The sequence below is a fragment of the Embiotoca jacksoni genome, unplaced genomic scaffold (genome assembly GCF_022577435.1).
Source record: "Embiotoca jacksoni isolate LCO1_2020_lvr unplaced genomic scaffold, fEmbJac1.0.p SCAF_9, whole genome shotgun sequence".
Classification (NCBI taxonomy): Eukaryota; Metazoa; Chordata; class Actinopteri; family Embiotocidae; genus Embiotoca; species Embiotoca jacksoni.
The window spans coordinates 6,175,928-6,198,287 of record NW_027185447.1 but is presented as its reverse complement, the minus strand read 5'-3'; the positions used below and the strand labels follow the sequence as shown (position 1 = coordinate 6,198,287).

Sequence of the window (22,360 nt, the reverse complement as noted above, 5' to 3'; positions counted from 1 at the left end):
CCCCCATGTGTCTGGTCCTCACATCACTAATTCTATTATAAGACAGGCAGGGGAGACACACTTACAACACTCGTTAGGGCCCGAGCACCGATGGTGTGAAAGCTCTCATGTTATTCAAGGAATTATTTTTATTTTTCTGGTTCCTTATTATTATTCTCCTCCAAGTGATTTGCCTTTTTGGAGGCTTTATCATATTCAAAACCTCATCAAAGTGCATACACACATGTCTCCCGGGGAAAATGTCGTCCTCTGGTGGAGTCGCGAGTGGGCGTGGCCAAATGGCTCGAGAGCGCCACCTAGAGATGCCCCGGCGGCCACATTTACCTAAATTCATGAAATCCGGTGGACATGTGTATCACACCTCGACGCACAAAAAAGTTATATTGCACCATTACGTCAACTCGACAGGAAGTCCACCATTTTAAATTTAGTCGCCATTTTGAGCGATTGTTCGACGTTGTTCTTTAACGAACTTGTCCTCGGGGTTTGGTCACACCGACTTGAATATATTTCTATGAACAGTTAACATGTTTGGGATTAAATCTTATCAAAAGAATTCGTTTTCGTCGATATGTGCGGCCATGTTGAGGGCCTCGCCATGAAACTCTAAGTTTCTTTAGATCGTGTACATGGACCTACCTTCTCCAAACATCACAGGTATGATAATGGTCGAGCCCCAAAGACTCTGTGTGGTAATATTCGCTCAGAGTCATAGCGCCCCCTGGTGGACACTGGAAATGACACTTTTCATACTTTCACGTTCTCCGTCGAGCTGGTTGATCACATGAACGTAAAGTCGGGTCACAATAACCTGAACATGTAGTTGATGATATGTTGAGACATTCCTTCGACTTTGTCAATGGGCGTCGCCGTGACGCTGCGGCAAAGTTGGAGGTCTCGCCGTAACACAGGAAGTTGATGTTTAAGGTCAAAGGCTGCTTGAAACCTCACGAAACGTGTGACATACATCCGGCGTGGTGAGACGACACATCTGATGTGTTTGGCGAGTGGGCGTGGCCAAACGGCTCAAAGGAGCATGAAACCCTCTGGACTGAAGTGGTCTATCCCAGATACAGATGCTGGTCCTGTGTGTTGGCTTCTGATTTTTATGACGGTAATAAATAAAATCTTCTCTTCTTTGATCCCTGCATATCAATAATTGTACAAAATGTATAGGACAGAAGATCACACAAAATGTATTTTAAATGTATCCCTTGACCACATACGTCACTCTGTGTTGATGTAGAAACACACAGACTCATGACTGAATGTAAATGAAGAGCCTGTTTTTAACAGTTAAATAACAGTATAGTTTATAAACATGTAACGTGTATTGAGTGACAGTTTATCAATCATATAAAAACACATGCCTTAGAAAAAACTGGTTATTTTTTAGGACTGTTTTGGGGAATTTTTTTGAATGTGTTGCAGCACATTAAGTAACACTCATTCCTTTTCTGAGCTGCATATTGTCAGGACATTCAAATAAAAGATGTTTTTAAGGCCTATAACAGCTGATGCCGAGTTCAAAAGAATTTCTTTTGGGAGATATGAAAATGTTTTCTCGGGGTAAAAGGACTAAGAAACACATTGTGGACAAATGTTGTGTGTGACTGACCCATTCATGATCACCCATGTAGCAGTATCTTCCTGTCTTGCATGGGTCAGTCACGTGATCAAGATAACCACATATGGATGACCGAGGTGTGATACAGACACACCAAAATCCCCCTAACCAGACCCAGAGACCAGACGAGGCAACACCAAATATTTGTTTTACTCAGACGATCCGTCCATCTGCAGGGCGACAGGAGATTCTGCAACAATATTCAAAGCCCAATTTATTCTTATTGCAGGGGCCATTGCTAACAATGATGATTATCATCATCACTTTCTTTATATCTTCACAAATCAGAATTAAAAACAGCATTAAACAAAAGACAAACATTTTAATTCACAATGAAAACAAATAAAACGGTTGATTAATGAATGAATTGGCTTAAAATATTCAAAACAATAATAAAACCGAGAAACCTAATACAGACACATACTAGACACATATTAATGCTGGAAGAATGCACGCCTGTCATTAGGACAAAAATTGGATTCAGTGTCTTTCCCGTGGACACTTTGACGTGCGGACGTGAGTCACAGCCACATCAATACAGGCACGAACACGCATGTAAACCTCTTCAGACCTTTCCTTCTACTATCATTAAACAACATGAGAGAGACCATCTTCTTCAGCTCATACAGTAATTAAGCAGGTTGCTTTATTTAACCTTCACCTGCGTCTGAGCAGTAGCCAGATGTGGAGGTTTGGGGGCGACACCTGGCTTCTTTCTGTTCACTGCCAGTGAGCCGTTTCTCCTCAGGCTGGGGGTCCGACAAATCGGTGGATGGGCCTTTGAACTCTGGGACACAAAGGAGGAGTCCTCCACCACCTCTCCACTGATGGTAGACAGGCAGCTGCGCTCTGAGCTGCTGAAGAGATTCATGCAGTCCCCAGATGAGTCAGAGCTGTCGACTAAAGCAGAAACATAACAAGTGTAATTGACACCAAAACTGATACAAGTTCATTTTACATTATGATGCATACATGAAAAGAAACGTGAGGACAAAATGTTCATCACCTTGATATGGTACATGTTGGTTGAAATGCTTTCTAGTTTGTTTGACACTGTGTCATCAGATGGCACCAAACAAAAACAAAAATATACCCTATTCCTTTAGGCTGATCATCATATAAACACTCAATTTGATCTGATTTCTCTGACTGAATTCAAATGTTCATTAAGTGTCTGAAGTGCTTTAAAGTCAACAGCAAACAGATCCGTAAAAAACAGTTAACAAAAACATAAAATAAACGTACTCAGAGGATGGTGGGTTTTCCACTGTTCACAGTTCCCATGAAGATGATGCTGATGAAGATGATGGTTGTCCAGTTCATTTTCCGTCCCAGCTTCGGGAGAGGAGCAGACGCCCGGATGGGTGTCCACTCCCTGTGACTGGTTCCCGGGGTAACCTGCCGGGGGCAGTGAGCCACGGCCAGATGAGGAAGACGAATGGCTGATGGTGGTGGAGGCGGTGCTGCCGGAGCCAATGGACTGTGGTCGGGATAATCTAAACCCCTGTGTGGACAACATGCCACAGGGACTGAAGACACACATACATAGATGTCATCAGTGAGAAAATAATAGGCCGAGTCAGTGAGCACTGAGGGCTGTTGCAGTTATTTCACAAACACATTTTAGTTTTGTTAAATTTAGCCACTTTCTTAGCTGGATTTTGTTTAGATAACAAAAACAACAAAATCTAGTTGCATTAATAGCTGCAGCAAATTCAATGGCAATCAAGCCAATGTTCAGCCAAGACAAACGATGGTGTACAGCCAACCACTCGTCCTACTTTAACATCCCTAGAGCCACACTGCAACGTCATTTACAAACTAGTAATTCAATTAACTAGTAAAGTAAAAACTCATTATTTATCAGAGAAAATTCAAAAGTTGGTCAAAAGAAAATCTGAAGGACACTCAGTCATGTTTTTTTTAAATAAGTGGTTTAAATCATTTGGTTAAACTTGTCTTTGATGTTGTTATTCTGCCCTGATTAAGCCTGTTACAAAGCTGTATCAAGCCATGCTAATGGCTTAAACTATTCATTTGAAAAACATGAAATGTTATTTTTTTACTGACAAAATATATATGCCACAAAGAAGGAAAATAATACTGTAAGAAAACCCTGAATGCTCATGTGAGGTCCTGGTTTACTGGGACACACACTAGTATCTGTGGATTTGATGTGTTATGAACAGGTTTCCCACTCAAAGTCAAATGTCAAATTCCCTGACTTTTACTCATTAAAAAGTTGAATTTCCATCAACAATAATGAATGGTAAAACAGTACGCATTTGGTTTGATCACAAAAAAAAAAGAATCCAGCTGCATTGTTTTACCAACAGCCATTTGCAACCTTTACTTACTCATTCACAGGTATTATCAGTATAAAATGTTAATTTTTTTAAAACTTCTTAAACAATGAACTGATCAAAATTTTTCTTCTTAAATGGGAACATAATGAATGAATTTCCTGGTACTGTACCCGCCTGCACTGTAGGTGTGGCTCCAAAAGGCTCTCTCTAATATTTTCAACAGTATTTTCACAAACTTTACATCTGGCTTTTCTGTCGTGTACTCTTAACATCCAAACTTTGAAGTCTTCTGCCAAAGCTCTTGAAATTTACATTTTCCTGGCATGTTTGCCTTCATCAGTAGCTACAAGAAAAAAACCTTTCTTGAGTGACTGTTGATAAGCAGAAAGGGGATAAAAGCACTGAGGAAACAAGCTGCATTACAACTGTATATTATATAGACAAATACTTCATGGAAATGAGAAATAAAATTGAAATCTGCAACAAACATAATTCCATGATATTCCATGACTTGGCTCAAAAAATGATCGAATCTGCAGACTTTCCATGCCTGAAATAGACTTTATGTAACCCCCTGATATTCCACAAATTACATGAACAGTGGAAACCCTGCATAAATGACATGGGTCTGAATTTAGTTTTAAGTTAAAGTGTTGTGTGTTCAGCTGCTTACTTCTCCCAGGCAGGACTCAGCTGATGGCTCGGTCACAAATTGCAGCATCACTTGGTTGAATATCCATGAAAGGTTTGCGGCCCATTCCCATGAACACCCTCTCCTGCATCCGCAGCTCTGCAACATAAAGTATATTCACAATATGTTTTTAAACCTGTAAAGCTATCTGTAAACTGTTCTCCATGTAAGTGCTAAATAAAAACAGTATGTTGTTGTTACTCCCTCTACTGTGAGCGGCCTGATCCCACAGTATGCTCTCCAGGTCAGTGATCCAGGCTGTCTTCACCTCCACGCTGGAGGCCCTGAGGGTGTAGGTGTCCTCACTTTTCCTCCTGCGGAACCAGATCTCAAAACACAGACCGCTCACAGTAGAGTTATGGGTCATCCCAATGTCGCTGGTCTGGGAGAGAAAACACAAAGAGAGACACAGAAATGACACCGATAGATATGGTCATATGTGGTTTGGTGGCAGATCAAAATATTTGGCGCTGTGAGGTGTGACTACAACCTTTTAAACAGAATATACTAAATACATTCAAGCTAAATAAGGGTGATTATTAAGACTCCGGCAGCCTTTGTGTAAAGAAGCACGAGCGCAGACCTTGAATGACTGCTTGTAGACGTAAACATCATTTCCAACAGCTGTTCTCTTGGTCTTGCCGAAGAGAATCAGATCCTCAAAGAGGAAGATGCGGCGGACACGTTTCTTCTTCTTAAAAAAAACTGAATTCGTCCTGGCGGACCAGCTGGCCCTGCTCTTTTAAATTCACCTGACAGGGAAGACGGACATAGCGCAGGCGGTTAATGTTATTTACCTACTGTGATTCAGGTATGTGTTATCTGTCATTTCAATATCTTACATCACAGTCCTGGATGGCGTCCATGGTAAGCAAATCGTTGCCGTGACGCATCTGAAATCGAGTCAAGTCTGCAGCAGCCTGGATCTCAACCCTCTCTCTCTCCCGCTCACTGCTCGACAGATCAGGCACATAAGCAGCTGGGCCACACACACTTTGTGCGCACACGCTCGAGGTGAACAACGTATCCTGGATCACATCCTTTGGCCTGTATGAGCTGGCCAAAGCCAACATGTCCTGCAGTAGGAGGCTGTACTTGCTGATCCTCTGGATAGGCCTCAGCAGGTAGGAGGAGAGGTCCATCAGGTCGCCCAGCTCCTGCTGCTTCCTCTGTGAGGGAAAACAAAGTGGGGCTGTAAAGATGAAAAGGAAAAGTGTGGCACTCCCAGTCGGAGGACTGTGATGACTACTGCAGCTATTAGAGCGGAACACGTATCCAGTCCAACAAACAGATTCATTGAAGATGGTTCAAAGGGGAAATATTGGGACCTGGTAAAACTTATTGAACCTCAAAGACAAGTGAAGAAAGAAAAGTGTGAACTCTGAAGTTCCTGCTCAACACAGAGTAAATTACCAAGTGTCTATTATGGAAGTATGAATGAGTCAACAAGGTTCTCCACACAGACTTTGTCTGGAAAATCTCGCTCAGTACACTCCATGGTGTCATATATTGTACCTCCCTTGTACAGCAGTGTCAGTGCAGGCAGGTACAAAATGTAAACTGTGGGGATGTGAAACAGTTTGAAAAAAAAAAAGGCGTTACTCATGTCGGGTTCAGAATACATTCAAGTAATGAATAGCAGATCAAGAGGAGACACGATTCTCAGAAAAATATGCACAGATGAGATGGTTGTTCTTTTCTTGCGTTGTAGAATTTACTTTCAGGGAGGTGCTTTGATGACTGGAAGGATGTACTGCAGGACAAGTATATTGATTGCAGTCATACAGTTATTCCTCACATGTCTGAGAAAGCAGCTGGCCACCATGGCAGGCTCCCACTGGCAGGCCTCCAGCTCTGGCAGAAAGTAGTGGCTGTGGAAGTCGTAAAGCTTCTCCAGGTTGCCGAAGATGACCCCTCGCTTCCCCCTGAGGTCCTGGGGGATGTCGTGTCTGTCCATCAGGGGGATGATATTTACTCATCTTATGCATCGTTATCATTCATTTTCATTAAAATTTATGCAGATAAGAAAGAGATACACTGATTTTACTCTTTCTGCATGCATTGTCGTAAGAAACAAGCCAAGCATGGACAGATTAGAACAGGCCCCTGGGGTAAGGAAAATAAAAAGCTCTCTATTCTACAGTGTGACATTACTCTTCTGCTGTCCAACATACAGTATTTAAATGCCCCTCATGAGTTTACTCTAGGCTTTCTCTAATATTGTTTGCTGTCTCCAAGATATCCCTACTTTTGACTGATCCCATCAACCTCCTGGTGAGATATATAGATGACATTGGTGGCAGGCCTGAGGGTCTGTTCTCGTAAGCTTGTACGTTAATTAAAAAAAAAAAAAAAAAAAAAAAAAACAGAGGCAAAGGGAAGAAACAATACCTGTAGCTCTTCATTGTCAGCTTAGAGACAAAAGAATGCACGAGATCTCATTAAATCTCAGAGGATTAGTGAAAATGAGAGGAATATCATCGAGTATTATTTTTATCACCACATACAGTAAACTTACAGGGCATTGCTGGCACTCTCCTGTGGACTCGCCAAACTAAACGCCCCCTCATATCTCCCTCTGGGCAGGCTGGAGTGTTTGCAGCATAGAGGCTCACTACCCCCTGCAGGCCCTCGGTCGCTCATACAGGAGTTCTCTGAGCAGAAGCTCCCGTGGCGGGAGATCTGAAACTTCTGAGCCTCCTGGAGGACGCGACATGACGGCTGACCGTGATGGGAACAAGATGACGGGGATCGAACGCGCTGGTCAGGTGGGGTGGATGATCCGGCCGCTGACGCTCCAGTTGTGCACGAGTCCTGGCTCGCTGACCTCGCTCTAATACCTCGTCCCCATGGAAACCACTGACAGCCGACAGTGTGGGACTGAGACAGAGCGGCGGCATCTCTCTCACTCCTCGCTCTGCTCATCTGCCTTCTCCTTGTTTCTCTTTCTGTTCTCCTTGATGACCTGTTCAAAAATGAAACAAAAACAACAGTACAGAGTCAAAACCCAGTGTGTGTTCCTGCAGCGGAAAGGAAGGAGATCAAGCCAGCTTTTAGAGTCCTTAACATCTTCAACCCTACTGACTCACTGCTGGATCAATCAATACAAACTTTGGTCAGACCAATTGAACTTTTTTTTAAATTCAAGTGAAGAGCCAAATGTTTCCAAAGAACCAAATATATCAGTCTAAAATAAAATGATACACTGGACATTTTCAATACGACAAGATTTCCATCTGATGAAGTTTATATTTCCTCTTGTGGTTGTAAAAAAAAGGTTTTTACAAGCTGCCTGACACGATGGTTAAAACTTTTTATTTTCTCATAAGAGATAAATAATATTGTCAGGAGAGTGAAAATCGACCAGTCAGATTTGTTTCTTGTCAACTCAAGCTGAAGTAATGACTGAATACTGTTTTGGGAATAGTATCTACAATATGTTACAGGGCCTGGCTCGATCTGTAAGAATATACGATCAAGGGGACTATAACTAATATTAAGAAATGCAAAAATAAAATTGCAAAATCACCAAATATCAGATCATCTTCAAAAGTCTGAGTGCTACTTTCTAATAGCAATGTCTAAGAACTGAGAATTTAACCACTGAGGTTAAATACTCATTAAGTGGGATGAACAGATCAAAAAAGAAGTTGTATTACCTGTGAGGTGACTGTGGAGCAGCCTTTGAAGTAGCTTTTCCAAACAAAAATAACTCCTCAAATACAGTCAATGAGGCTCTGCTCCCCCTCCTCTCACCAGCAAAACAAACTCCGTGCAAGCCAAGTAATCCTGACCACCCTCTCCACCACCTGCTGCAGGGACAGCGGAGCACGTTCTCCAATAGATTCCTCCAGCTCCGCTGTCACAAGGACAGATACAGGAGATCATTCCTGCCCACTGCAATAAGACTGTACAATAACTCACCTCTGGCAAAATCCATCACACAACAATAACACTGTTGTCTGTTTCTTGTTTGTTTAAATAAAAATAAATAAATAAATATATATATATAATGTACTGTATATACTGTGCATTTTTATAATTCATATTTTTTACTGTTATTTTATTGCTTTCCTGTATCTATAAATGCTGCTGTAGTGAAAAAAAATTTCCCCTTCGGGATTAATAAAGTAACTACTTTCCTACCTGCTCCCCCTCCTCTCACCAGCAAAACAAACTCCATGCTAGCCAAGTGGAAAAAACAGAACAACTAGAAGTGGCGGGACTTGTGGGAAATGCGGTCTTAGTCTTATCACTGGAATGATGAATCCTGTATGTGTAAAAAGTTTACGTTTTACACAACTTGAAGTTTTTACACACTTAAAGTTGGAAGAGACAGCACTTTGTTTTTGTGAATAGAGTAGTCAGATAGAGCCTTTATTTCCTATATTAGTCACAGATTGTTTGCTTTTCTGAACTTTTGGTAACTTTGAGTCACATGGTTTTCTCAGTTCAAAAAATATTATTATCAAAGGAAGTGATCACATATTATTCTTTTTGTAGCTATTAAAAAAAGCTTTTTTTTTTCTTCTCAAATGGCAAAGTTTTGAAGTCCCACATTTTTACTGCAAAAAAGACCTACAAATTACATTGCAATTTATGAGAAAATACGCTGTAAAATCAAGCATTTTAGAATTCTGCTGAATCCTGGAGGGACTGTCTACTACTAATGCCAATATGATATTTGTAATGAGCTGAAACCTGCTGGTAACACCAGTCGAGTCTGAGTTTTGCTCAAGCTACATTTTAGAAAATGTCCTCGTGTCTCTGTGCAGGTCAGGCTGGCTTTGATGGTCCCAGAATACGTAATAGACAACGTGACCCACAACGAAGTGGTGAAGGCGTGTGCAGAGTGTCAAATGATTCTCGTCAAGACCTTGGAGGCCATGAATGACCTGAGAAAAAAATTGGTTTTCCGAGTCCATAATCTGCAACTTTTTGACCCGCCCACGCCTGCCCACTGCCATCCTGTCTGCTGTTGGAGGCTGGAGTGAGGGCAGCCCCACCAATACCATCGAGGCTTATGATGTCCGTGCTGACCGCTGGGTCAATGTCATCAACACTGATAAAACTCCTCGGGCCTATCAAGGTGTTGCTTTCCTCAACGGATCAGTTTATTGTGTCGGTGGCTTTGACGGTGTTGTGCAGTTCAGCACTGTGCACAGGTTTAACCTGGACGCACACACCTGGCAGGAGGTGGCATCAATGCATTCAAGACGCTGCTATGTCAGTGTAACTGTGATGGATGGGCACATTTATGCCATAGGAGGCTATGATGGACATAATCGACTTGCAACGGCCGAGCGCTATCAGCCTACGACCGACCAGTGGACTTTAATTGCGTCCATGCAAGACCAGAGGAGTGATGCCAGCTGCACAACCCTCCATGGCAAGGTGTGTGGGGCTTTCCCCAAAGAAAAATATTAACCGAATAAACCTAACCAGACTATCATCACCGTGAAACATTTCGGCTTCGAAAGCAAAAAACTAGTTTTCTTAAGCCCGACCTAGAATTAACGCCTGCAACCAGTCAAGTTGTAGTGAACATCCATGTCCATCTAGACTGATTTAATATATTAAATGAAGAAGCGGAAACAGAAATGCAAAGCACCGTCATGCATTCAGTATTCAGCAACACATTGTGCAGCATTGCCTTTTTAATGTGCTCGTTTTTTCACCAAAACGTGTGACTTCTAGAAAATACAAATATATGTGATTATCAGATATTAAGCGTTAAATATGTGTCTTTGATGAAAGTAGCACAAAATGACTTACATCCTCTCTCCTTCATTCCCTCCAGGTGTACATTTGTGGTGGCTTCAATGGAAGTGAATGTCTGTCAACGGCTGAATGTTACAACCCAGAGACCAACCAGTGGACACTGATCGCCGACATGGACAGCAGGCGCAGTGGAATTGGAGTCATCGCCTACGCAGACCGAGTCTTTGCAGTAAGCACATGAAGCTCTGCTGAAACTGAACTAACACAGAAACACTGTGAGACACAGAGGCATGAAAAGGAAGTCTGAACAGAGGTTTCAAAGCTTTTCCATTGAAGTCAGTAACATACTAGTTAGTAAATAACATTCATATTTTACTTGACGGATCAAAAATTGATGAACAACGACTTTAATAATCGAGTAATCTTTTAAGCAAACATTACTAAAATTATTAATTTCCAGCTGCTCGGATGGGAAGTTTGGCTTCTTTTCTTTGTTTTTTTTATTACAGTAAACTGAACATCTTTGAAGTGTTGATCAGATCAATCAAGAAATCTGTATTTGTCCACTTGTGCTTTGGGGAAATTGTAATGGGCATACTCATTTCTAATATTTGCAGGAAATGTCATTAGTCAACAGTTTTCTTTTACTTTTTAACTTAAGACACTAAAAAACAACAACAGAAAAATCTAAAAGAGCAGCATCATCTCCATGATGAACTTTTTCTTATGTAGGTCGGTGGCTTCGATGGAACCGCCCGTCTGCACACTGCTGAGGCCTACAACCCTCAAACCAACACCTGGAACGCTGTGCCCTCCATGCTGCACCACCACAGCAACTTCAGCATCGCACTAATCGATGACTGCCTGTTTGTTGCCGGGGGCTTCAACGGCATCACCACCACCCTTGAAGTCGAGTGCTACGACGCCGAAACCTCCGAGTGGTCTGGTCCCCGTAACATGGAGATCTCTCGCAGTGCGCTGAGCTGCTGCAGTTTACGGACTAAACAACATGGCTGACTACGCTGCCCCTCGTTACTCCCAGCAATTCTCCGGTGAGGAGGAAGATGAAGTGGAGTGATGAAGATATAGTTGGCTATTACACGTTTCTGTAAATAAATGCCTTTTTTGAATCATTGTAAAATTGTGCTATTGTTACTTGAAGAACCTGAAGAATCATAAAGTCACAACAAGAGATGACGTACAGACCAGCAGAAAAAGTGACATTTTATAATACTTGACAAAATCACAAATCTCCATGACGGTGTGTTTTAAGTGTGTTTTATGCAACACAAGCATAAAGACATGAAGTCGTCTAATCCACTAAACTCAATAATAAGGTCAGCAGTAAACAAAGAATTATGTAAGCAATAGATTATGAAACTGGGCATCGTGTGGCCTCGGGATCAAAGATGTTGACCACAAAAATCGAGTCTCAACAGGAACCTTCATGTCACGTCACCACATCCCATCTCTCCCCCCTCTTTTCCTGTCTGTTGTCTGCACACTATCTACCAAATACAAGTGAACCTAAACATACTAATGAATAATAAACATAGTGATAAACAAAGAACTTTGACTTAACTACAACGATGAAGTGGAAGAGGAAACCCACTGACTTCAACTGCAGATACTGTCAGCCAGTAAAGCAACGCCCTCATGAACTCCTGATGTCAGACAACTCTTCAGAGAAAAGAGACTTGGAGGACTGAAGTAAAGCTTCACTGTCTCTCTCTCTCTCTTTTCCTGACTATTGTGATGCTATCGTTATTTTCAATTTGAGCTCAAGGTTAGTGCCTATGCACTGGAACATTTCAACTGAATGAAGATCCAGTAACTGACCAAGTAATGGGTCTAAAAGAGAAACTGGAGGGTTATTGAAAGGTAAAAGCAAAGATTTCCATTGAAATCTTGTGTGCAGGTTATTGCAATCGGTCAGTACATGCAAGAAAATCATCAAACATCTTGCAACTGAAGGAATTGTGGATTAAATGTGGTCATTAATATCATCAAACTGATGTCAGAGACGGGTGAAGAAATTATACAAAATGCCTACAAAGATTTGTTTCTACTGAAGTAAGGCATTGTTTAAAAGAGGATCCAATATGTGCTTCTCCAAATATGTCAAGAATTTCCATGGTATCTTTCCTCAAGTTTGCCCATCTAGCACAGGTGCACATATACGAGTATAATAAGAGGATACAAATAATAAGTGGATTAAAAAAACATAAAGCCTCAGGCCTCTATGTTAGCAGCAGCTCTGAAAGCCACTGTAATTCAATTAAACTGAAATCTGTTGGTGCAATGAGACTCTGTCCTGGCTCATTCTCCTCTCACAACAACACGAATGAAGCCTCTGATGTTCTTCAGTTTGTCGCTATCAAAGTTCACCAGGAGCACGTTGGAGCCAGAACTGCTGGGAATGAACTCAATACGGGCCTTGGCTTCTTGTGCGGCGCCCACGGCTTCAATCCTGCAGGAATCATACAAAGAGCAACATCAGCCAAACTGTTTTATCTCTGTTCGTAAGTACACAGCACAGGCAGAAAGGTGATATTTGTTTTTAAGATATTCTCACTGTAACTGGGTAACAGAACAGCAGCTTATATTGAGAGCTGAAACTAACATTTCATTTATAACAGAACTAGGCATCCCAGTGTGACAGCTGCAGGGAAACGTTTAGAGGGGTTTTGGGTGAGGTTTGTTTGGCCTTGACTCAAAAGCTACATCAAATTTGATTACAGTACAGACATCTTCTTGTCCATTAAACAGAAGATAAACTGGAATGGGTGACAAGAGTAAAATGGCTCAGTAGAAAACAGTAGGAAAGTATAGAAATCTACGTAACAGTTACTGCTGCATAACATACTTTGCTGTTATGGGTTTGCCATCAGTGAGGTTGTTCCCCTCTATGGTGAAGCTGCAGTCCTGCAGCAGTTCTGGTAAAGGGTTCAACAGGGTCAGCTGTACCGTCACAGACTGGTTCACTGTGGCCTCTCCCTCCAGCTGCAGAGGAAGGTTTAGGAAAACAGGTTTCATAAAGTAAGAGTTAATATAGAAATGCAAATGTTTAAAAGTATCATGATAAACCTCTACAATTTAATTACAACTCACCAAATACAAAAAGAAAACAGGAAACTTTCCAAATACTTTACTTTTCTGTACATGTGGATACCCGAGTCAAAGTTCAAGGTTCAGTATAGATATTCAAGAAGGAGGCTCGAGAGGGTGAACACCCAAGATTAGTGTCAACAATTCAGTATCTGACCAAAGATGAAATATAGTCAAAATCTGCTCTTCTGTTCACGAGTTACGATGTTAAATAATGGACAGAAAAGATTTTCTCCAGAACATTGTCATGTCACAGAGAAGTTGACCTAAGTTGACGTACGTTCGCATAGAATAAGACGTTGCAAAAACATAATGCCCCTGGACATGGCTGCCTTGTGAAAAAGTTTATTAATGTACTTCATGCTTAAATTTATGTGCACTGATTTCTTGCTACTCAAATTCAGTTTCGTCCAGGAATGTCAAAACATCATTTACTCACTCAGATATATTCTCCTGAAATGTGACATGTTTTCTGGTTTCTTTCACTGTCCCTCCATCCTTACCTTGATGACTAGTTCTGGCTCATCAAGCACGAGGGTCTTCTCAGACTTGTGGAAAGCCCTCAACTGCTTGTCGAGGACGACGGCTGAGAGACGGATCATCCTGTCGGAGGTGATCGCTGCTCCATAACTGTCATACTCCAGTTTGAGTGACAGGCGCCTTTCTGAAAACACACATTTTATGCTTTAAGATATCATTAAGACAATGTCCAATTGAGAAATTGTTTTGGCAGATAAAGACCTTGTTTCAAAGAGGTACCTCAAATTTTGGGGCATTTCCTAACAATTGGTTAATGTTTTTTTGTGAGTTCATTAAATTCACAGCTCACACTGACATCAGAGCTAACCTTCTCCAGGCGGCACCTCCCCTTCAATTGAAGCAAATCCGCAGCTGTCTCCGGCAGCTAGTCTGCCGTTGTAGACGACCGCTGTGGCGAAGAAGCGAATCTTGCAGTCCTTTACATCCATGCTGTCGTTGGTGAGGATAGCGAACACCTCGAAGTTTGAGCCCACGATCATGTTGTCGGAGAGCTTGATCTTAAATGAGAATCATGAGGGGATTTTTGTTTACGACATTCATGGTCCATCTAATAATAAAATTAATTCAAATGGATTTTACATTTCATTCATCTCGTCTAAACACAATCTGAAACAACATGATTCTGTTTGGATCAGTATATCAGCTCTATATTAATATATGTAAGGTCCAAAGAATTTCAAAGCTAATTCACTTTGTATAGTTTTATCTCTGGCATAAACAAATCAATACAAACATGAATGTGGTTCATATTTGAATTCACGCCAGTTTGAAAACCACTTGTGAACTGCACGCCTGTCATATCCATCTTGGTTATGTTCAACTTGTGACCGTTTAACTTACTCTGACTTGGTAACAGTCTGCTGCATGACTTTGACACCATCACTGTTTTGTTTTATTTCCTTGTTGTTTCGTTCTGTAGTTTAGACACAGATGATGTAATCTCTCTGAAGCTCAAATATCGATTTGAGTCCTTTTCTGTGATTTTTGCAGTGGTGTAATGTCACAAAGTAATAATACTTGGTTACAGTACCAAAGTATGTTTTTTTTGGAGTATCTGAACTTGACTGGAATTTTTATATTTCTGTCAACTTTCACTTTTACTAAACAAAATATATATTTTTACTCCAATACATTTGAGCTACTTCATTACTACAAAATAAAATTGGAGGGAATTTGATAGCTCGATAATACAGACTGCCCACAAGCAGCTCTGGTGAATCAGTGGTTGGAGCTTGAGAGCTCCATCATCAAGTGCTCTCAAAGACCTGCTTAAGTTTCTACATTGTATTTCCACTCAAGCCAAGGCATGTCTGATGCAAGCAAGTCACAACAACATCATAATATCTGAACAAGATTAATCTTAATTTTCACTTGTAGCCACAGTGGCCCGGATACAGTGTCGCTTTAACACTTGCTTTTTTTTTTTTTAATTACAGCATTTACTTTTACTTCTAAAACTTAAGTACATTTAATAACACAAATTTCCTTTTAATACTTACGGTAAGTAAACATCAGATACTTTAAGACTTTAACTCAAGTCATTTTCTAATAGGTGACATTATCTTTTACCAAAGTTATTTTCTGGTAAGATATCTGTACTTTTACTCAAGCGTGGCTTTCAGGTACTTTAAACACCACTGGATTTTTGTTTATAGATATACTAGATACATATATATTTACAGTATTTGCTCTCCCCCTGGTACAACTGAATATGTATGAACAGTAAAAACCTTGAGATGGAGTCCTGGCTCTTTTCCCCTCTTCTGTAGGTGGCTGTGGTGCTGGGCCTTCTCATAGACACGCCTCTCGTCCTCGGAGCCTGGAAACCATCAGGATTAAAAACAAGAAATATTTTAAACAAGATTTAACAGAGCAAACAGGTTTTTTTTTCATCTGCACATAGTATCAGGAAAACAGAGCCCTAAATCTTTAAACTGAGGAACTTGGTCATGTGTCTGTATTCATGCAATGTGAGATGTAACATGGGTGTTTACAACAGAAGTAGCATAGTTATATGCACATCCCCTGTGCTGTAGGTGAAAGGCCAGAGAAATACCAATACACTGACTCAAAATCACAAATTATTTTAAATAAACAGCGTTATAATCAAAATGAAGATCCAGCTCGTATTTTTTTAGACATGTTTGAATAAGTCTGTGGTTTGGAGTCGAGTATGTCTGTGCACCTGTGACTCTGCAGTACCTTCTGCATACTTGTACTGGTGTGTGATGTCGTCTCTCAGATCTGAGCCCACAGCCTTGGTGCTGATAAAACATCCAACAGACGTGATCGATCCTTGGATCGTGATTAACTCTCCGTTTGACAGGCGCACCTTGTCCACGACATCTGCATTAACCTGACCCCAGACACAAAATTTCATCAAATAATACTGAATATAAAGACAGCCACCAGGCACTGTACAGTTTGAAAACAGGCGCTTAATTCTGAACAAGCGGTTAATACAACAACAGCTGAAAAATATATTTTTATATACATACCTCTAACGAGGACTGTGTTCACAGTTGTGCTTTTTGACAATACATTTCAATAACAGATTTCAGCAAAGACTCACCTCAGCAAAAATAAATGGGGCATCATATTTCCTGGTCAGCTCGCCTTCCTTGATCGCCTTCACGGAAGCTGGTCCACAGCAGAAAACACCTGACAGCATCATACATCCACAAAATAGCCCTTTTTAGAAGGTTGTTTTTGCTGAGTGTATAATAATACAAAATGGGAAGTAGCCAAAAAAAAAAATCCACATATAGGTAAAAGGTCACATGATCCAAATTATAAACTTTCAATCAGGTTCATGTCTGCTGTATTATTAGCTTAAAATCACCATGTGACATGTTCCCAAAAGACTTTACAGGCACAAAACAAAACACAGCAAGAAAACAAAATAACAAAAACTATATTGAAATATCAATCAATGTTAAAAATAGTAACAACCGGGTTAATAGCAGCGTGATTATAAACCTAAAGCACTAACTATAAGCAACATTTAGCAACAAAAAAAATGTAACAGCATTTTGTATGTGGGCCCTCCAAAGGGGTCAGATTATTTGTGTTAGGTGCAATTTGTTCAAATAAAACTGAAAAGCTTTGAAGAAGAGAACAATCTCCATGTGAACATGTCGAGCACAATATGCTGTCACAAGTTTGAAGTCGGCCTGAACGAGACCTCAAAGCTGTGACTGTCACAAGTCGAAACTAACCACCATGGTCAAATTTGGTGCCCTCACACGCAAACCCTTATAACAGCTCTTTAAGGCAGTTTTGATGAGTGCTTTTTTATTCTGATCATGTCTTTGTCTTCACCTTCACTTGTCACCTGTGGGCTTGCGTCACTGGTTTGCCACCCATCAAACCGCTGCCCCAAGTCTGGACGAGTCATCCAGCTATCCAACCAAACATGGAAGTTCCTGGAAAAAACATTTTTAACATAGAAACTATAACGTGACCCTTTTGCTTAAAACTGTAAAATAATCAATGTTGTATTCTCTGACATGGGATGAATGAAAGATCACGTGATAATTTAAAAAAGGATTTAATGAAAGAGACTAACAACTCACCATATTGAGTCTTTATTAGAAATTGGTACACCATTTTCATCATACAGTCTTTCTATCAGCAGGTCGCCGTGGCCGTCGTGACCAGATCCAAAGTTAGTAACCACTCGACACGGGATGCCCAGAGCACGGGACACTGAAGGAGGACGCACAGTCACACGACATCACACCAGCTTTATAAAGCAAACGTTTGAGACCGTGTCGGTCATCAGAGATAAACAATGAAGGGCAGACAGGAACAAAGCCATGAGATTAGATTCTAAATGTAGGGTTTTGATTAAAAAGCTGTGATTGTTGGCAGTCGAGGGCAGCTTGAGGATGTAACTGGCATGAAGCAGTAAGTTATAATGGTGAAGGTCAATTATACAGTGTTGTATGGTGCTGTAGTGAAAGAAATTGTTTCTATAATGCCTCAAGATAGGTGATAGCCTGTTGGCTAATTTTATTTTTATTAAATAGAATTTAACAAACAAATTCTCTTTTTGTTTTTTTCTGTTCAAATTGTTAAGATCACATTAAAACATGTGAATATTATATTTCTAAAACAAAATAACCAAATCTCAAAAGCTTAAAACACAGAGGAAAATTGAATAAGTGGGTGAATTGATACATAAATGAATGATTAAAAAAACAAATGAAATGACCATATAAACTGCCCACTGTGCTCCAACCTGTGCATCCAACAGCAGCAAAGACCCAACACTGGCCATAGCGGACGGGACCACTTTCTGCCCACTGATGGAGAATTTCCGCGCTGCCGAGCCACATTGATGGATGAACCCCATCAAAAATGTCTTTCCACTTCCCTACCAGCACGCCCCTGTCATCATCACTGTTGATCTGTGGCCGGAGGCAGAGAGCAGAGAGAAAGCACTGAGAAGAAGAGGAGCATAAGTGAACATTGCAGAGAAATGAGCAGGCATCAAATTAATTAAAATTAAATTGAACTAAATATTTTCGTCATAATTTCACATTCCATCAATGAGGGACATTTACTATTTAATTTATTTATTTTAAATTAGTATATACAAAATGTGCTTGTTTATTGCTTTTCTTCACAAGATGTTCAAGGTAACACTCCCTTAAATGCTGAGATTTTAATTTTATCTTTTTACCCTGATTGTTTTTTCAAAGGGGCAGGACATTAAAAAGGAGGACAGTGTTGGATTTTTTTTCTTAAGTGTGAACAACGAACAGACAGACCATCATTTATTTGTTAGTTATTACAATGCTCTCTGCCGCTTGTTTGGAGTGAGCATGCAGGCTGGCTTTCTTTTATGCTGCTTTGTATCACAAAGGTTTCTGGGGGAGAAGCGAGAGTTTGAAAAGAAGGACAAAGGTTGGCCCGCACAACGATAAAACACAGTGAATACTAAAGAGCAGACAGAGTTTTCTGATGCACCACGGTAATCTTAAACTAAAAGCATCCTCGGGCTCTCCCTCCTTCCTATAGTGAACAAAAGCAGACCTACCATGGCACTCAGCACTCTGGTCACATAGACAGGATTTCCCCGGGCAGAGCAGTCCTTATCGGCATCAGAGAAATATTTTGGGTTGTTATCCAGAATCTTCAGACAGATATCCAAAATTCCTGCTTCAAACTACAAATAGAAGAGAAAACTACTTTATTATACCAATGTTATTAATAAAATATTATGTTTGATAACTGTTTATAAAGAAACAGTTTTTCTTATTGAAGGATTTGTAGACATTTTTATGTTTTACTTAAACTTAAATAATAAACTCATTGTTATGTTTGACACTGACAGCGTATGACCTACTGCCTACCTGTCCAAAGTTCCAGGGAAACCCCGTGATTTTTGTAGCTGTTCCTTGGTAGCACACCCCATGCTGTGCCAAAACAAACTCCTGCCTCCTCGTCTCATCGTTCATATAAACAGCATCTCCTGTTAGTCAGAAAAAACATTCAGACCATCCTACAGCAATAGCACATACAGTAAATGTCTCACGTTTGCATCATTTGGAAGAGAGGGCTGTGGTAGATAGGTGTTTAGAAGTTTGGTTTAGTGGTAAATTACGTAAAGACAAGAAAGGAAATATAATTTTCAGGTTTGACTGACAACAGTTTAACCTAAAACATGTATAACTCATTGAGGTCACTTTCAAGACAATAGTCTGTACTCACTGGGGCACCAAGCATTGAAAAGCAGGATGAACTGTCCTAAACTGGTTTTCTGGCCCTTCTGGTCCACACTCAGGGAATAGAGCCCGATGGGGGCGTCAGGAGAGGAATTGAGGGACACAGTTAGTGTGTTTTCAGATGGATCATTAGCAGCAGATGCACTCCACTCAGTCTCTGAAGTAGAGTCATGTAGACAGAATGAAACCTTGGTGTCTGATTCTTCTGTGGGTAATGGACCTGGAGACACAGAAATGGACATAAACTGTGATTCTAAATCCAGATGAGAGACTCAAATATTTCAGCCAGATTTAACCTTGTATTAAAGAAAGAAATAGGCCTTTTTTTTTTTTTTTATCTACAAGTGATGCTCTAAAATAGTCTGAGCAAGTATGTCACAGACTATTCCTGAGACCACAACCCAACCCGGCAGAGCCTGAGATTCACAACGTTTGAATGAATAAACTCAATATGGACAGAGAAGAATGTATTAATATGGGAGGAGGTCAGGGAGGCGGGGGAGATTGGCATCGGATCCGTGGCGGCTGGTTGCAGAGCGATGTGGAGTTCACGGAGCAGGTAGGATGAATGAAGGGTGGCACGGTTATAAAGCCCACTAATTGGGACGGACTGGAGCCTTTGAATGATTAGACGTGAAAGGAGCTAAAGACAGACTCCACGCCCGCCTGAATTACAGAGAAACTCCATATTCTTGAGAAAACAACAACTGCTAATGCATAAACACAGTGTCTCAATAATTATTTGTCTCACACATATACAAAATAAAAAAACACTGATGTGTACCAGTTTCAACGATGAGAGTGAAGCTGGATTGGCCCGGTTTGAAGTCTGTGTTGCTGCCTGGTGTCAGGTGTATAATGATATTGAAGGGCTGTCCCCTTCTGATAACCAGACGCTTCCCTCCATACAGCTGTGTGTAATGGCTGCTGTGGTTGCTGCTAATGTCCAGATCACAGCGCTCAATGCCCAACACTGTGCATAGATACAAAGACAAAAAAACAACTCGTCACATTAGTAGAAAAAACATTTGCACCAATGTGGACTAACTTCATAACCCGATGACTCTATTAAAAGTTGAGTAACACTGAATCTGCAGCGGAGAATGTCCTGCTGATGATTTCTTGTGATTTATCATCTGTGAGGAAACTTTGAGCTGCAGATCAATGTCCCAGATCTGAGATATCTCATGTCATCCACCAGAATGGTGCTCATCACATTTCACTCATGGCTCTCAATCTGACACTCAAAGTAGACTTTGAAGAAACACCAAGAGAAACTGTATGTTCACTTATAAAGATTACACTTCATAAACAAGTTAACACCTGTACTACAATTTGAAACAAACAGTTTTCCTTACCTTCACTCATATCTGCAGTGAACTTCGTGTCCCTCGACTTCTGTGTGGAGAGCGACTTTAGCTGCAGCTTTATTGGTTAATGTCCCTGCAGTGTAACAGCCCTTGAGAGATATTTGTAGCATGTGAAACCTGATCAGGACACCCCCATGTGTCTGATCCTCACATCACTAATTCTATTATAAGACAGGCAGGGGAGACACACTTACAACACTCGTTAGGGCCCGAGCACCGATGGTGTGAAAGCTCTCATGTTATTCAAGGAATTATTTTTATTTTTCTGGTTCCTTATTATTATTCTCCTCCAAGTGATTTGCCTTTTTGGAGGCTTTATCATATTCAAAACCTCATCAAAGTGCATACACACATGTCTCCCGGGGAAAATGTCGTCCTCTGGTGGAGTCGCGAGTGGGCGTGGCCAAATGGCTCGAGAGCGCCACCTAGAGATGCCCCGGCGGCCACATTTACCTAAATTCATGAAATCCGGTGGACATGTGTATCACACCTCGACGCACAAAAAAGTTATATTGCACCATTACGTCAACTCGACAGGAAGTCCACCATTTTAAATTTAGTCGCCATTTTGAGCGATTGTTCGACGTTGTTCTTTAACGAACTTGTCCTCGGGGTTTGGTCACACCGACTTGAATATATTTCTATGAACAGTTAACATGTTTGGGATTAAATCTTATCAAAAGAATTCGTTTTCGTCGATATGTGCGGCCATGTTGAGGGCCTCGCCATGAAACTCTAAGTTTCTTTAGATCGTGTACATGGACCTACCTTCTCCAAACATCACAGGTATGATAATGGTCGAGCCCCAAAGACTCTGTGTGGTAATATTCGCTCAGAGTCATAGCGCCCCCTGGTGGACACTGGAAATGACACTTTTCATACTTTCACGTTCTCCGTCGAGCTGGTTGATCACATGAACGTAAAGTCGGGTCACAATAACCTGAACATGTAGTTGATGATATGTTGAGACATTCCTTCGACTTTGTCAATGGGCGTCGCCGTGACGCTGCGGCAAAGTTGGAGGTCTCGCCGTAACACAGGAAGTTGATGTTTAAGGTCAAAGGCTGCTTGAAACCTCACGAAACGTGTGACATACATCCGGCGTGGTGAGACGACACATCTGATGTGTTTGGCGAGTGGGCGTGGCCAAACGGCTCAAAGGAGCATGAAACCCTCTGGACTGAAGTGGTCTATCCCAGATACAGATGCTGGTCCTGTGTGTTGGCTTCTGATTTTTATGACGGTAATAAATAAAATCTTCTCTT

General features: G+C 41.0%; 1 protein-coding gene, 1 long non-coding RNA gene and 2 pseudogenes across 2 annotated transcripts; 1 reads left to right on the top strand and 3 right to left on the bottom strand.

The window, feature by feature from the left end:
* Positions 1-2,259: 2,259 nt before the first annotated feature.
* Positions 2,260-6,581, bottom strand: LOC138192824 (puratrophin-1-like). The gene is made up of 6 exons (XM_069140504.1): positions 6,423-6,581; positions 5,467-5,793; positions 4,826-5,006; positions 4,607-4,723; positions 2,873-3,156; positions 2,260-2,527 (listed from the first exon to the last, which is right to left on the bottom strand). Exons 1-4 carry the CDS (start codon positions 6,579-6,581, stop codon positions 4,623-4,625), a joined length of 768 nt encoding a protein of 255 aa, XP_068996605.1. The 3' UTR covers positions 2,260-2,527; positions 2,873-3,156; positions 4,607-4,622.
* Positions 6,582-7,014: 433 nt separating this feature from the next.
* LOC138193508 (uncharacterized) lies at positions 7,015-8,311 on the bottom strand. The gene is made up of 3 exons (XR_011177870.1): positions 8,284-8,311; positions 7,143-7,589; positions 7,015-7,035 (listed from the first exon to the last, which is right to left on the bottom strand). It is a non-coding gene; the product is annotated as an uncharacterized lncRNA (long non-coding RNA).
* A 576-nt stretch (positions 8,312-8,887) lies between these two features.
* LOC138192821 (kelch-like protein 10) lies at positions 8,888-11,423 on the top strand (annotated as a pseudogene).
* A 1,241-nt stretch (positions 11,424-12,664) lies between these two features.
* LOC138192820 (protein-glutamine gamma-glutamyltransferase 2-like) lies at positions 12,665-21,093 on the bottom strand (annotated as a pseudogene).
* Positions 21,094-22,360: the final 1,267 nt, after the last annotated feature.

Coding starts and splice junctions, on each gene's coding strand:
- LOC138192824 (XM_069140504.1), bottom strand. CDS start 6,581: ATGGACAGACACGACATCCCCCAGGACCTCAGGGGGAAGCGAGGGGTC. Junction 5,007..5,466: donor ACGCCATCCAGGACTGTGAT/GTAAGATATTGA, acceptor TTTCTCTCCCAG/ACCAGCGACATTGGGATGAC. Junction 4,724..4,825: donor GGCCGCTCACAGTAGAGGGA/GTAACAACAACA, acceptor TTTATGTTGCAG/AGCTGCGGATGCAGGAGAGG.